Source organism: Ixodes scapularis, unplaced genomic scaffold (assembly GCF_016920785.2).
Source record: "Ixodes scapularis isolate PalLabHiFi unplaced genomic scaffold, ASM1692078v2 PGA_scaffold10__122_contigs__length_95168666, whole genome shotgun sequence".
Lineage (NCBI taxonomy): Eukaryota > Metazoa > Arthropoda > Arachnida > Ixodida > Ixodidae > Ixodes > Ixodes scapularis.
In genome coordinates this window covers 48,390,712-48,405,617 of record NW_024609836.1, presented here as the reverse complement: position 1 = coordinate 48,405,617, position 14,906 = coordinate 48,390,712, and the positions used below count along the sequence as shown (strand labels likewise).

General features: G+C 44.8%; 1 protein-coding gene and 1 non-coding gene across 2 annotated transcripts in view; one reads left to right on the top strand and one right to left on the bottom strand.

The window, feature by feature from the left end:
- Positions 1-717: 717 nt before the first annotated feature.
- Trnav-cac lies at positions 718-790 on the top strand. The gene has a single exon. It is a non-coding gene; the product is annotated as a tRNA-Val (tRNA).
- A 3,457-nt stretch (positions 791-4,247) lies between these two features.
- Positions 4,248-14,906, bottom strand: part of LOC8043905 (serine/threonine-protein kinase VRK1) — a 37,764-nt gene continuing 27,105 nt past the window's right edge. Inside the window, exons 13-15 of the mRNA XM_029991117.4 lie at positions 13,318-13,571; positions 8,636-8,902; positions 4,248-4,762 (exon numbers count right to left, since the gene is read on the bottom strand). Coding sequence (XP_029846977.2) covers positions 4,656-4,762; positions 8,636-8,902; positions 13,318-13,571 — 628 coding nt within the window. The 3' untranslated portion in view covers positions 4,248-4,655. The remainder of the gene's footprint in view (positions 4,763-8,635; positions 8,903-13,317; positions 13,572-14,906) is intronic.

Genomic DNA, 14,906 nt, shown 5'->3' with positions numbered 1-14,906 from the left:
TCTTAGGACGCAATATTTTATTATTATATTTATTTAATAGTTCTAAGGTATCGGTCTTTATGGTTTTTAAGACTGTTTTAAATGACGCTTGTTGGTCTTTTTTTAATCAGACGGTGGCTTGCGCCACCTATCAGAAAGTTTTCACATGATGTCAATTCGCCATTTTGTTGTTAGTTTGTTTTTTCAAACAAATTTACTAATATGAAGGATTACATCGCAACCTGTTGAGGAGATGTCAGCATAGTAGGACTTATAAACTTTTGTGCTTTAGACAGTTAAGGCAGTTAAGGGGTCATGTAAGTCACACGCCAAGGGAAAACACCTGAGCAAGTGGGATGTTTCATCCCTTTCACGCCCTCCTCTGCACCAATTCATCTGCTTCGTCCTCCTCAGACGTTTACCACAGTGAAGGCCTGTCCAAACAGGAGGGGCATTCAAACAAACTGTGGATTATTCCTTCCGGATGACGGTCCAGGCTCGGATCAGCACCTGCAGCATGCTTGCAGGAAGAAAAAGTTTGAAAATTGGCGCCAGACGCTGACACATTACGAGATACAAACAGCTCAAAGTGTTGCACACGGTTTCAAAGAATAAAGAAAAAAAAACCAACAATAAAACTGGAACACTATGATAGCACAAATATAAACGAACAAAACACCAGATTTGAGAAGAAATAACAGCAAGAAAATTTAGCTTTAGGTTGCCCTTCCTAACCTCGTTTCCGTGGTGTAGTGGTTATCACGTGCGCCTCACACGCGCAAGGTCCCCGGTTCGATCCCGGGCGGAAACAGTTTTTTTTTTTTCTTTTTACCCACAGATTTTCGTTTACTATTCGCTTTGTTTATCCATATTTTATGCGGTACTACCTTTTAAAGAACTCCGGTTTTATTGACTGTTAGGGGTTGCGGTTTCGTTGCACACACCAGAGGCTCGTTGACAAGCTCAACCAGAAATATAGCTATTTGCTGAAATAGCTATATTTTTGGGAGTCAAGTTGCGACTGCGAGTTACCAGGAGCCCTGGTGTACACGGCGGGACCTAGCGGGACCAAGTGTGTGTGTCGATGTAGTTGGAAGAGGCAATAGAGGCAATCGTTGGTGGAGGCTTATTGGATGTCCCGCCGTGTAGAGTAGGACAACAGGGGTGCTATGTTGCACTTTTTGCACTCCCAGGAGACTTGGAAGAGGGAAGTGACGTCAACGACACAGCAAATGCAGATTGGATGTTGACAGAAGAAAACGAAATCAACAACCAATCTGCGTTTGCTGTGTCGTTGACGTCACTTCCCTCTCCCTAGTCTCCTGGGAGTGCAAAAAGCGCAACATAGCCCCCCAGGGGGGCTATGTTCGACAAGGGTCCATATCACAAGAGCGAATGACATTTTAGCGAACGGCAACATTTGAGCGAATGATCGTTTTAGCGAATAACGGGGGCGCGCGTTAACCCATCCGTCGCGCTGCGCTTTACGCCGCTTCGCGGCGACAGTCTGCGGCAACTCATTACAAAAATATAAACTCACTTGGCCCACCCGAAAACGCCGCTTCGCGGCGTCCGGCTATTCGCTAAAGTGTCGTTCGATGAAACGTGGGCGTTCGCTAAAACGTCATTCGATCAAGTGAGTGCCTCCCGTTCGACAAATGTTTCGTTTCTTCTAAAAAGAAACGAAAGTGACAGAACTGACGATATCGCGTCCGATTGGCTACAGGCTCAAATGACGAAAGAGGGAACTTTCGTCATTTGAGCCTCTAGCCAATCAGACGCGATATCGTCAGTTCCATCACTTCCGTTTCTTTTTAGGAGAAACGAAATATTTGTCGAACATAGCCCCCCAGGACACCCATACCCCCGTACTTTGTATGAATCGTATGAATCATGGCAATAGAGTCGCTAGATCAGAATAACAATGCGCGGATTAGGCTGGAGAGGAAAGGAGCGTCCAAGAGCTGGGTACCCGGTGTAGATAACCGTTAGAGTTTCAGCACCCAAATTCCAGCACTAGCTTTGTTCGACTTAGGTGCACCTCCTGCACTGGTGAAGAAAAGTGCAGGGCTTTGTACTTCCAGTATGTGTCCAGATACGACCAGAAGCGCACTGCCCTGAACTTTTGTCAACATTGACTTCTCTGTACTGGTGCAGGTAAATCGAACGAAACTAATGTTTACAAACCCTGTTGCGCGAACCTTAACATCACCCCAGGATAACCTCAATGGACCTTTTGCAGAAAATCGGTTCGAGAGTAACTGGTTCCAGTACCCTCTCTCTCTTCCTTCTGGCCGAGCAGAGAGGGAAGATGGTTTCGTTGTGTCGACTTCGGGGCGAAAGATTACGCACGAAGGGGACAAAGGCGAGTTTGGGGGAGCCGTATCTAGGTCACAGTGTCTCACTGGGTGAACAGGATGTAGCTGACATTGTGGGAGTGCAACGGGTGGGAGAGGCCTCGCGCGCGCGTTGTTTTCTCGCCACTTAGCCTCGACCCGTCGCGTGTCTAGGTGGCAGCACATATTCGCCAAGAGGTCCATTAATCGAGTGCCAATTTAAAGGTCAAGTTTATAAGAAATTCCATCTTTATACAACCTGGTCATTAGGCAAGTACCAAGCCCGTTTTCAGTTTGTGGGTACCCTGGCAGCTCCCCAGCCCAGCTGCCCGACTACGGGGCACAGGTGGCGTACTTTCCCCTGTGGCGGCGGAGTCAAGGCGGCCACACGCACATTGTGCGCGCGCTGCCTAGATAAGGCGGATCAGAGGCGGCACAAAGGCAGTCGCTGCCCCGCCTTAAGCGCCACCGGTAACAATCTTAGTGTATTGACCGTCTCATCCATGTACCATTAAATGTAGTTTCTTGTTCTTGAAACCGCTGGCTCAGTGTTATTCCTCCAGGTTCGGTATGCAGCAAAGCAAACCAACCACAATGGCGCCCAACGTGGGGCCAGCGGTTTCAAGAAACTACATTCAATTGGACATGTACAAGACTGCCAATGGACGAAACATTCACAAATCTCATGCACATAAAAAAAAAAAAAAAAAATTCTTATAACTAAGGTTGTGTGTTTTCGAAGTTTGTTTCAACAAATCGACAAAAATTTAGTTTATTTTATATTTGATTCCACATTCTCCGAAATTCGGTTGAATTTCGCAGTGTTATTTTTCGCAAATACAAATAAATAATAGCCGGGTGTAAACTTATATTGGATTCAAAAAAGCACACTTGTACCGAACAGCATTTAAGCTGGAGCTTGGGGTTCGGCACCATCGCCATTACTAGTGTCCCAAAACAAAACCTGCTAACAAGTGTTTCTTCAATAAGAATAAATATTTTAAAATGATCAAGTCCTGGAGGCAGTCACTGGAAAGCACTTTTTTGTCCCATCTGAGCCATCTCCCCCCCCCCTTCCCCCCAACCTATTTCATCACCCTACCGTGGTTCATAGCTTTCAGTTACAAAAGCACAACCCCTCGTTTCTCCAAGCACAAATAGTATGGTCCAAACGAAAACCGGAACAGCGGAACAGTGGCCTTTTGTTGCAACCCAAAAGCAAATGACCGATTTGTCCCGAATAAACCTCGACAAGTTAAACCTGAGACCTATTTTGTTAATGGTCCTAGATGTGCAACTGGGGTGTCATTTTTTTAGGAACATTAACCCTGTAACTGACATGTTACTTGTAAAATAGGTTTGTTGAAATCCAACTGACCCCAATTTTACCGGCGAATGTTTTTTGGATTTAGCCGAAAACACAGAACCCCACTTGTAGCACGCAAACACTACCAAATTAAAAAAAATGACCGCAACGAATTGTAGCTTATCAATTATAGCAGAAGCTTAAAGCAGAAACAAAACTTGCGTAGTCTGTTACATAAATTTTAACATTTGCACTCTCACACACACACACTCCATTACACTTGTGCACAACTATCTCTGCCAATGGAGCCAATGCGGAGAGCAAATCGTCTGCTTTTTGCGCAGGGATTGCGGCGACATCAGAACAACACCGAGTATTGGCTTTGATTGGACGGATAACCCCAATGCTAGATGCTTTGAGATCTACCCACTATTCTTTTCAATCAGCCAATAAGAGCTCGGCATTCTGACATCATTGGAACCCCTGTGCATGAAGTAGGCAAACTTGTGCTCCGCATACCACCGTTCTAAAACTGTGTACGCACCCTTCACTTTCGAAATGCCACAGGAACTTGCCCCTAAGTATCCCTTAGTATGGTAGCAAAAAAAGTGAGACGACAAGAGTTGTAAAGAACATTTCCTAAGATGTTTATTGGAGAACATGCGCGGGACTAAAAACTGGGGAGGGGAACCAATAAAGAATCAAGAATTATGGAGGTGATACTTATATACATTTACAATAGAAATTACAAGAACCAATAAAAAAAAAAAAAAATCTTTAAGAAGAATAGAAGGCTGCCAGCATCCTCGCACACACACTACCAGCTTGCTCGTCGGCTCTTTCTGTTCCGCTTTCGGCGGAAAACAAAAAGAAAGAAAAAAGGCCGGACGCTTGCACACGCACACACACGCACTTCAGTCTGTTGTTGCCCTTCAAGCACTGCCAATGTGGCAAACTTGGGCTGGGCTAGGTCAAAGTAGAACCTTGCAGAGAAGAAAAAAGAATAATGAAGGGGAACTGTCTGGTGCCTCCTATCAAACGCCGGGCAACCACTCGCTGTCGTCTGCGTCACGTTTCCCGACACAGTTCCGAGAGGCGGGGGAACATAGAGGCTTGCGTGGCTTCCGTTGAGACACGGGACCTGCGATACGAAAGATAGAAAAACATTTTAGCACCATATTTTTTCCGTATTGCTTAGGTTTTTACTGACAATGCTGTTGCAACGCCACCTGCAGGAAGCCGGCATGAATTAGACGTGCGTATTGCACTACTATTACGCTAGGGCCAGTACTATGTAACCGATGCATTTAAAGGTCCAATCCTCTGTCCTTCCTTGTAGACCTAATTCTTGTTCGTAAGGAACCGGCGGCTTCGCGGCAGCTGCAGAGAAGGCACGGCAGACATTGCTGAGACTGGCGGACTCCGCAGATTCTGTGAACACGCCTTTAAATACAACCTCTGGGAACCACCATTTCGTCGCTGGTATCCGTAGATCGTCAGAGAGTCGAGCCTCGCTAAAATGTGCTCGCGGTTGCCGAACTGGCCTCACAACAAAGCATTTTCTACCCACGGTGGCCAGAATAGCTTTTGAAATGCGATTGTTTGGAAGTGTGTATATCCAACGAATCCTCCAATCAACAACGCCACACCAATAGGCTTGCTCGATTCACAGGAACCGGCCTACACCAATGCAGAAAAGCGCGGGGCAAAGCATTCCCAGTACGAGTTTTTAACTGCTCAGGGTAGTGTGACTTTTCGCCTTGTCATCCCCCCTGGCCAGAATCGTTTCACAGAAAAAACAAAGCAATCACTTAGTGGTGCTGAAATGTAATTCGCCATCGAAGCGTCCGCAGAAAAACAACTGAAAATGGTGGATCTGGGGGACACTACCCAGAAAAAACAATTTCTGCAAATAAAGTTGATTTTGAAAAATGTCCTATTTACATCCACCAACATCTAGAGAGCATTCCCAGAAAGTTTCATTACTTTATACTGCATAATTAATTTTTTATAATTTTTTTTTTTTTTTTCGGTCCACCAATGTTAAAAAGGTAGGGATTGTAACACTTTGAACGCATTTTTCTCCATTCCACTTTTTGGCATAAATTTCACTTTAGGAAAACTATTGTTTTATTATTACGTAACTTGAATTCCTTTTTATGAGTTTTTTCAACGGTGAAATTTTAAGGGGAAGATAGCTATGAGCTTGCATTTTTTATTTTTGTCAATTTCCTGGCTCAAGAATTAAAATTTTAGACAAAGGCTGGAAATCTAAAAAAAAATATTTATGTTTATGTGATGTTTTTGTCATGAAAGATGGTGTAGTATAGCTCTATAGCTATCTGCTCTGAAGTGTCCTAAAGCAATATAACACATGAAAATGACAAATTTATAAGTAATATCAAAACAATAGTCTTCCTATGCAGACACGCCCACTTTCATCTTTAAACATTTGCAATTTTTTTCGTACTTCACCCAGGTTAACAAAATTTGGCACAAATGTTCTCAACATAAACAAGCCCTGTGAATGTCATTTAAATGAGACAAGTGGTTCAAAAATATACTTTTTAGGGTAATGTCCCCCCTTAAACTGTACAATGAGGAGTCTCAACATCTTGGCCTTTCAGAAATTGCAATGTCCATAAGGCTCTCCTCGTTAATCTAATTCACGACATGGTTACAATCATCCTTTAACGATTCCACCTAAAAACATTCAGGGGCAACATTCCTCCCCAAAAACATTCCTCTAAAGTCACCCTCGTCGTCACTAGAATTGCTAACATATTTTCAGTAAAAAGTGAACAGAGACAAAGTTGCTGCGATAAACACCGCATGAATGTGCGTGCAAACTCAACTCGTCTAGGAAAAAAAGAAATGTAGGAAAAAGTCACCATTTTGAGTAAAGTTAAAAAAAATGAAAAGCCCTTGACGATAGGTGGCGCAATTAGGAATTGTCGGGGTGCGCACGGCAATTGACTGTAAAGCATAAACACCTGACCACAACTAGAACATCTCTTTGTCGATCGACATCCAAAACGTGACCTCAAAGGGTTAATGCAAGAGGTTTAGGTAAATTGAGCGACCCTGCTGGGGTCGTTCGATGACAAAGTCTACGAGATCGGTGACTGCTGCAATTGGTCGGCGTCACGCTATGATTAGCCAGCGCCAAGGTCAGGCGCTGCGCTGGCCAATCGCGGCGGTCGGCAAATTTGCACTTTCTCACCGGGCGTCCAACTTAGAGGTCAAAAACGGTGAACAGACAGAAATGCGAGTACAGTCAAGTCTCGATAATTCAAACTAACATGAGGGCCCCATCCTATGCGTCCCTATGGGAGAAAACCCTTGGTAATTCAAACTTTGCTTTCTTCAAACAAATTTTCGGACCCCTTGAGTTTGAATTAATGAGATTTAACTGTAACACCCATGCCAGGGCAACGCTCGACTTGGCACAAGCTTTGCAATTTTTGGAACCAGTAAATAAAGTTGTTTTTATGGGGGGAGGGGTTTAGTGGTACACGTGCGAAGTAGGGACTCCTTTTTTTTTAAACAGCGTCCCTTTTCGATAATTGTCATTTCTCTTAAAGGGATGCTGAACCGAAATCTGGATTCCCCAAACCCCTTCCCAAAAGCGTGCAACGGGATGCTACAAACACCAAAACATCATTCATACAGTGATATCTCGAATGGATGACCGTATTTAAAAAAAAATGAGGCGCATTTGGCAGGAATGTTGACGTCATGTTTCTCCGAGAGGGAACGGCCTCGCGTCTTCTCCGCCTCGCGGCATTGAGGGAGCGAAGCGAAGAGAGGAGGAAACTAGGTATCTTGACGGTCACGCGCCTCGTCGGCCTGGTTCAATCTCGACCTCTTTTTCCGAAAATACGGCCGTCCATTCAACATTATTTTTTTTGAAATCCAAATTTCGGTTCACCATCTCTTTAGCCGAGGCTCCGCTTTCTCTAAACGGAGCTTCGATAAAATGAGCCTGTTCTCTAAAATGTGTCTCAATGAAATGGCGCTCGATCAAACGTGGCAAACCCGAATTCGATGCTTTGCTGTTTGCACTACGGCTTTTTGCAGGGCGCCTGGGCGCAGATTTTGTGACAGTCAGTAACAGCGGTTATTGACTTTCGTCTTTGTAAAATTCTGCTTACAAAAATATTTGCACTAGTGGAAACACCTTGTCCCGCAGCGCTAACTAAGCCTCTCCATATTTCTGGCGCACAGCACACGGAATAGTAGCGCAGATGCGAGCCCAAACCATTTGGCGTACCAGTTCGGAACGGTTTATTTGTTTTGCTCCGGTTCAGGTTCAGCTCCAAAATGGCGCCCAACATTTCGGCTCGGGCAAAACAAGAGGTTCAGTTCCGGTTCGACACCCTGTTCGTTTGTAGAACGGACATCTTTCTATGGGCAAAAAGTTAATCGTCTCCGATCCTATGCCATATTTCTCCTATCACGCTTTTCGAGATACAGTATTATGCACGCTTTTCGAGATACAGTATTATGCAGTGGCATCTCGACCTTCCACCTCGAGGTCCATCTTTTTAGCCACCTTAGTAGACTTTTCCTTATTAAAACTTCTAACTTCCTCGTTTTCACAGTCGTTGAATACCGAGTTTATTAGCAATGTCTAGATCTCAGCGTTTGCCATCAAGTGCGGGGTTGAACGACACAAGTTCGCCGTCGTGCCACTACAAAGGAACACGCCGAAACAGAAGTCGCCCAAACGAAAATCGCAAGCCATAAAAAAAAGATGCCACAAGATAAAACATTGTTTTCAACGCTCGCTTGTACATTCCATAATGCACGCACACAAAGAAAAATAGCCCAGTCGGGAGGGGCAAGGATAAAACCAAAACTGAAGCCACACTAGCATACTTGGATGCGGCTCACGAAGGGTCAAGCTCCTAAATTCCTGGACAAAAAGCATATTTTGGCCCAAAAAAGCTTCACTAGCTGCTCGGGTACACACACACATATGCCCCGCACCTAAAAATGCGGCGCGCCTTACCTGTCAGCGTTGTCTGCACCTTCTGGTCCCTGGTCTCCGGAACGATGTGCCCGTTGCGCAGGGGCGGCGCCGCCGCCGCCGCGGAGGGGAGGTTGGGGGAGGGGGAAGCACTGCTCCGCTTGCTGCGGGCTGTGGCTGCCACGGTGCACTCGTCCTGCTGCTCCTGCCTGCGCTTGAGCAGCTCCAGCATCGCCGGCGTTGGGTTGTCCAGCCCCAGGGTGTTGAAGTTCGCGTCGTCGGCCTCGACGAACCCGTTTTGTCGGTGCACTGAGCAAACCACCGAGGAAAGACAAATGGACGTTGCAGCGAGGCTTACACCTAGCAGACCGGAATCGCCCCGGCCGGCTAGATAAGACGCTTAAAGGACCCCCTGAACAGTCTGGTTGGGACATGAGTGTCAAAAAATAAATGTGAGGCGAAAATAAAATTATTGACGACACTTTCCACTTCAACGCGCGCAAAGTCCATGACATCACGGAACGGTCATGCACTCTCCACTTCAACGAGATGGTCATGCACACTTTCCACTTCAACGTGACGGCAGAGCCGACCTGCCTCTACTCTAAGCGTTGGAAATGCCAAGAGAAAACAAGTAGAAAGGAGGTGACTACCAACTAAATCACGTCTCGCGCCATCAATATTGCTCTAAAAAATTTGTTTCCACGTAAACATAATATTTTTGACACGCGTGTCACAACCAGATTGTTTGAAAAAAACTATCTTTTCAGGGACCCTTTAAGGGGGAGGGGGGGGGGGGGAGACATTGCCCCAAAATTTCAATTTTTTGGCAAAAGCTGTTTTTCAAATGTTGCACTTTTGGAACCTCTTAAGGAGAGACACTGCCCAGAAAAAAAAATTTTCCGCAAAAAAAGCTGATTTTGAAAAATAACATATTTACGTCCACCAACATCTAGAGAGTATTCCCAAAAAGTTTAATTAATTTTCACTGCATAGTTAATTTTTTATAAATTATTTTCTGTCCACCCAAGCTAAAGAAAAGGTAGGGTTTGGAGCACTTTGAACACATTTTTCTCCGTTCCACTTTTTGGTATAAATTCCATTTTAGTCAATCTATCGTTTGATAATGGCAAAACAGAGAAGGCTCATTCTTCCTTTTTCCTGACTGAAATTTAATAAGGAATGAGGCTATGGATCTTTTTTGTCACTTTACGGGTGTCTTTTATAAAAAATGTTGACATTTTGTCGAAGACACAGAAGACCAAAAAGTTGACCAATTTTGCAGAAGAGAAAATTTATAGAAATAAATTACTTTTTAGAAAAAATGTTCCATAGCCGCACCCTCTAGACATTCTGCTACATATCTAGCAAATAAAAATCTTGAATATTGTGATAGTTTTCTGACGATAGATTAACTAAACAATGTAGGTGTGTTGCTGATAGAAGCTACTCTAATTTCCTTCTCATTTAACCGGCAGACCTGAAATTTTGTTATACACCCTCTAACATGACCACCAGCCTACCCTGTAAATTTCATTAATTTTAATACAAGAGTTCAAAAGTTGACCCCCCTAGGGGGTGTGTCCCCTTAAAGGGACCATAAAATGACCTTCTTACCAAATAACTTTTACATTAAATTCTTCCTTTTCAGGGGCCCTTTAACACCTTAGACGAGGACATGTTCTAGACATCTGTCGTGCATGTACGGCAGCTATTACACATTTGAAGGTGCCCGCACTTACATCTTTTGAAGAGCACAAGGTTCCTCCCCTTTAAAACCTTTTGAACTTCCCCGCCTCACATTGGCCCTCAACCTTTCAGGGGTAGGGGTTAACTGGCCCCCACACTCAAATGAATTTCAGTCCCCCTGCTATAGACCCTTTTTCTGTTTACAAGCACGAGCTGTCATTTGGCCCCCAAAGAGACTTCCAGTTGCTCTATTTCAGCACAGGTCTTGGCCTCTCGACTTGAAAATTCCTTGGACGACGAACTTCTACGGATATCACGAAGTTGGGGACTTGGCAGGTCCTTATGTTGTGCGAGTCAGCATATTTGCTCTTTCTCTTGCTAGTTGAAACGTGGTGGCACCAGTGTGCAAATAGCCCCAACCACTTCCAGTTCTGAACTAGACGGCCGGTTTCGCGGTATTTGCTAAATCAAATATACAGGCTTTCTTCTTGAAATGGCCACTTGCGGCATTGTCAGACTAAATTCACTCTTAAATTAAAAGAATGAGAAGTAAAAAATCTGGACATTTACGTGAACCGGAAGTGTGCCGGGGCTACCCAACAGATGGCACCACTGTGTTTGTTGCCACACAAAAAAGGGTGAATAAGAAAGGATAGGCTGTCTTAAGGGGGGACATGGCCTGGGAGGGTCAACTTTTGAACCATTGTCTCAAAGTGATTCAAACTTTCAGGGTGAATTGAACCCCATTAGGATTGATGACATCTAAAGTTTCAGCCTTATAGGCCAATTCTACCGCATACTATGCTTAGCAAGCTCCAGAAAAAAGTTACTTTATTAGGAAATGTATTTAAGAAAAATAATAACGGAAATCCACAAAATGTTTAGTTTAAAGTGAAGTAGAATACCTATAGTGCAAGTTAAGGTAAAAATTAACCGTAGAAAATGTCATTCTAGAGAAAAACAATAACACCCAAAAAGAGCGAATGATTTTAACAAATTTGTGAGTTTTAAAATATTCAGTTTTTGTCATGAAGAATTTAGCATTTTCAGATTATGAGTACCTTAACTTGTTCCTCAGGAAATTTGAGTCAAAGACAACACTGAATGAAATCTTTACACTTTCAAAATGTCCAATGATACATTTCCTCATACCACATTTCCTGCCAAAAAGTGAAACTGAGAAAAATGCATTTGAAGTTTCAACTTTAGGTTTCTTTATTTTTTATGAGTCCGAGGTAGGCAAAATTCACCTGGAGCATTGTTAGCATCTTCGTCTTTGAGCATCTGTTGTTCCCCTGGCAATAGCTACCAGTTTGTGTTGTTTGTAGGCATGCTAACTTTTGTAGCAGGCATTCCCTGACAGATAAGCTGACAGGAACTAAGAGGCAAATCACACTGAGAAAGAGCAGCAAAGCAGGAATAGGATCTGAAGTGGAAGATACTGTAAAGGGGCGTTAATGAAGACGACAAAATATGACGTCACTGGGAGGGACCAACTGTAAACCCTGTTTCAGGTGTCAACCAATAAAATTGCTCATACCAAATTTTCAGAATTTTTTCTTTTTGGATGTATTGGGTCCTCCTGGCCCTTGATACTTGTAAACTTCGAAAGCTTCTACGAGCTAAATCTAGAGTAAATGGCACTTCCAATGAGGGTGAGATGTTCTGGCTAAGTTAAACGAGTATGAAACAGTGCTAAATAAAAAACACAAAAAATTTCCTTCCTGCTGACTTGGAGGGCTGCCGACATGTCGAAAATAATTTATTCTGAGATAAATCCTGCATGTTTTTAAATGAAACTTTCTGAAACCATTCTTTGGAAGTTAATAAGCATAAACATATCATTTTTGAAAAAAACATTTTTTTCTGAAAATTTTGAATTCCGAGGCCATGTCCCCCCTTAAAAAGATGGTGAACCAAAATTTTGATTAAAAAAACAAAAAACAATGCAGGAGATGTAGGCGGGACGCTACAATCCCTACAACGCCACTTGTAAGGCGATATCTTGAATGGACGGCCATATTTTTGGAAAAAAAGAGGTAGAGATTCAACGAGGCCGACGAGGCGCGTGACGTCAAGATATCTTATTTCCTCCTCTCTACGCTTGCCCCCTCAAGGCGGTGAGGTGGAGATGACGCGAGGCCGTTCCCTCTCCTTCTTGGAGAAACAAGATATAAACACATCTGTCCAATGCAGCTCCTTTTTTTGAAAAATACGGGCATCCGTTCGAGATATCGCTGTACGAGTGATGTTTTGGTGTTTCTAGCATCCCGTTGCATGCGTTTGCCGCCGTGTTTTGTGGAATCCAGATTTCGGTTCAGCATCCCTTTAAGGGAGTAATAAAAACACTTTCAGCCTTTCCACTCTGGTGAAGAAGGAAGACCAGTGGAGCTGTACTATGTTGGGACGACCTCAGGAACGATGTCTAGCACGACCTCAGGGACGACCTCAAGGATGACTTCTAGGACGATGTCTTGGACGACGTCTACGACAACTTTAAGGACGACATCTAGGATGACCTCAAAGACGACCTCGAGGACGACACCTAGAGAAATTCAGCCTTTCCACTGTGGTGAAAACCAGAGTGGAAAGGCTGGAAAGGTTGCCGCCATCTATGAGAGAGAGCAGCAACCAAACAACCGGCAAACCAGTTGTCTGGTTGCCACCGTCGCTCGTAGATGGCAATAGTTGTCCATTGTGTCGAGATTTATTCGTCCACAGACACGAAACTGGGGTAACTAGCCCTTAACAGCCGTGCTGTAAAAATTTCCAACGAGTCTCTTGCTAACCAGTCCTTCAGCTAATGAGAACTGGACATAAAACATTTTACAAGCATTACAAGCAGTGCTACGATGAGGATCCCTTGTCCTCTCATTTAACTGGAAGTCCCCAGGGACGTACACTGCCTCCTTCCGGCACCTTCAAAAAGAGGGCCTATAGATCTCCAAAGTTGCGAACAGATGGCTGCGAATTTCGGAGCATGCCTGCCAAGAGAAAACCAAACGCGTCCGACGCTCGTCGGCGCCTGCACTCACCCTTCCGGTCGCCACGGGGTGTGCCCGGAGCCACCTTGGACCTGGCGCCCCTCGCCTCCGCCGCGTCCGGCTCTGTGGCGCAAAACCGGCCACCACCGCGTTCGACGGCCGGCCGCCTCTTCGGCGGCACCCAGTCGAAGATGAAGTCGTTGCCGTCGTCGCTGGAGTTCGATATCATCAGCTTCTGGCTGCGTGCCGGCCTCCTCGCCGTAGTTGCCTCCTCCTCATCGCTCGAGAAGGACACCGTGGCCAGTCTGGGGTAGTAACACAGAAGTAATGCATTAGTAACTTCGTTACCTTTTAACACGAAACATTCTTTGGCTAGGTGTTCGGCATTTCGTGAAGCCCACATACGTGGCCGCGAGGCTCGAGACCGACTGGTTGTTGAGCGGGAGGGGAAGGGCGATTTGCTCGATGCCGCTTGGGTAATGGTGAGGTCATTTGACCAAAGAGGTAGGCAAGGAGGTGCGAGGTAGGTGAAGAGGAGCTCGGGGGTATGGAAGGCTCCGGAACATCGCCAGGTTTATCGGCCCGACTAGTGGTACCGTCGCTCCATTCTGGTAACAACTGTCAAGTTTTTCAATTGTATGGAAGAGCACCGTGAACTTTGGCGTCTGGCAACTCGGAGTAAACATTTGCGAAGCTAAAACGTTCCATGTATGCGACACACTTGCCTAGCTATTTGCCATAAATTATTTCTTGTAACTTAACTGTAACACGCTACATTTTCGAGATGTTACTTGTAACTGTAGTTCTCTTACTTTTTAATGCGGAATCCGTTTTATCGGACAATTTTCGTGGAGATCTGGAGCGTTTGGCTGTAATGAAAACCGACGCCAAACAATGTTACGGCCATATGGAGCTCTGTAAAATACTCGAAGGAGAAAGGTCTTCGGCGGGACCTGAACCCACCACCGTCAGATTGCGAGCCAAGTGCTTCACTGACCGAGCTACCCAGAGTCGCGGTTGCTCTCGCACGAAAAAGCAAACTCATTGGTGCCGTCCCACGATTCGTGGCCTTTCCTAGAGCCATATATTGGGAGAGTCCGGCCAGTAATAAAGTGATAAAAGGCAGCAGCAGCAGGAAGAGTCTTCATCAGGAGCCCCGCAGACAAACGTTAAGTGGAAGGACCATCAGACATCCTGTATTTACCAGCCTTTGCCAACATGATCAAGCTTGCGTGTTCTGAAGTAATGACGTTATGTAGTCATTTTTCGCAGCTCCTTCGGCATTAAGGGGTAAATTGAATGTCCCATATCGATTTACGCAGAATGAAAATCGAGCACTGCTAAAACATTACTAAAGGGAAACTGCAATCCACTCTAAAAATGACATTCAAAATTCTACCACCGGCTTCTCGGTGGGCATTCGGCGGACTGCAGGCTGTTTGTCAAGCAACCTCATGCCCCGACATCATGTTCGTACTCAAGGAGGTAGCAACATTGAAAGGAGGCACTTGTTCAAACTGCCACTTCTTTCGCAGTGTTTTTCGGCTGCGTTTTCATCCCAGCAGTTTATTTCTGCTTGTTGTGCTATGTTTTACTGGCTGTAGTTTGCAAGTGCTCCTCACAGATCACACACAAAGATT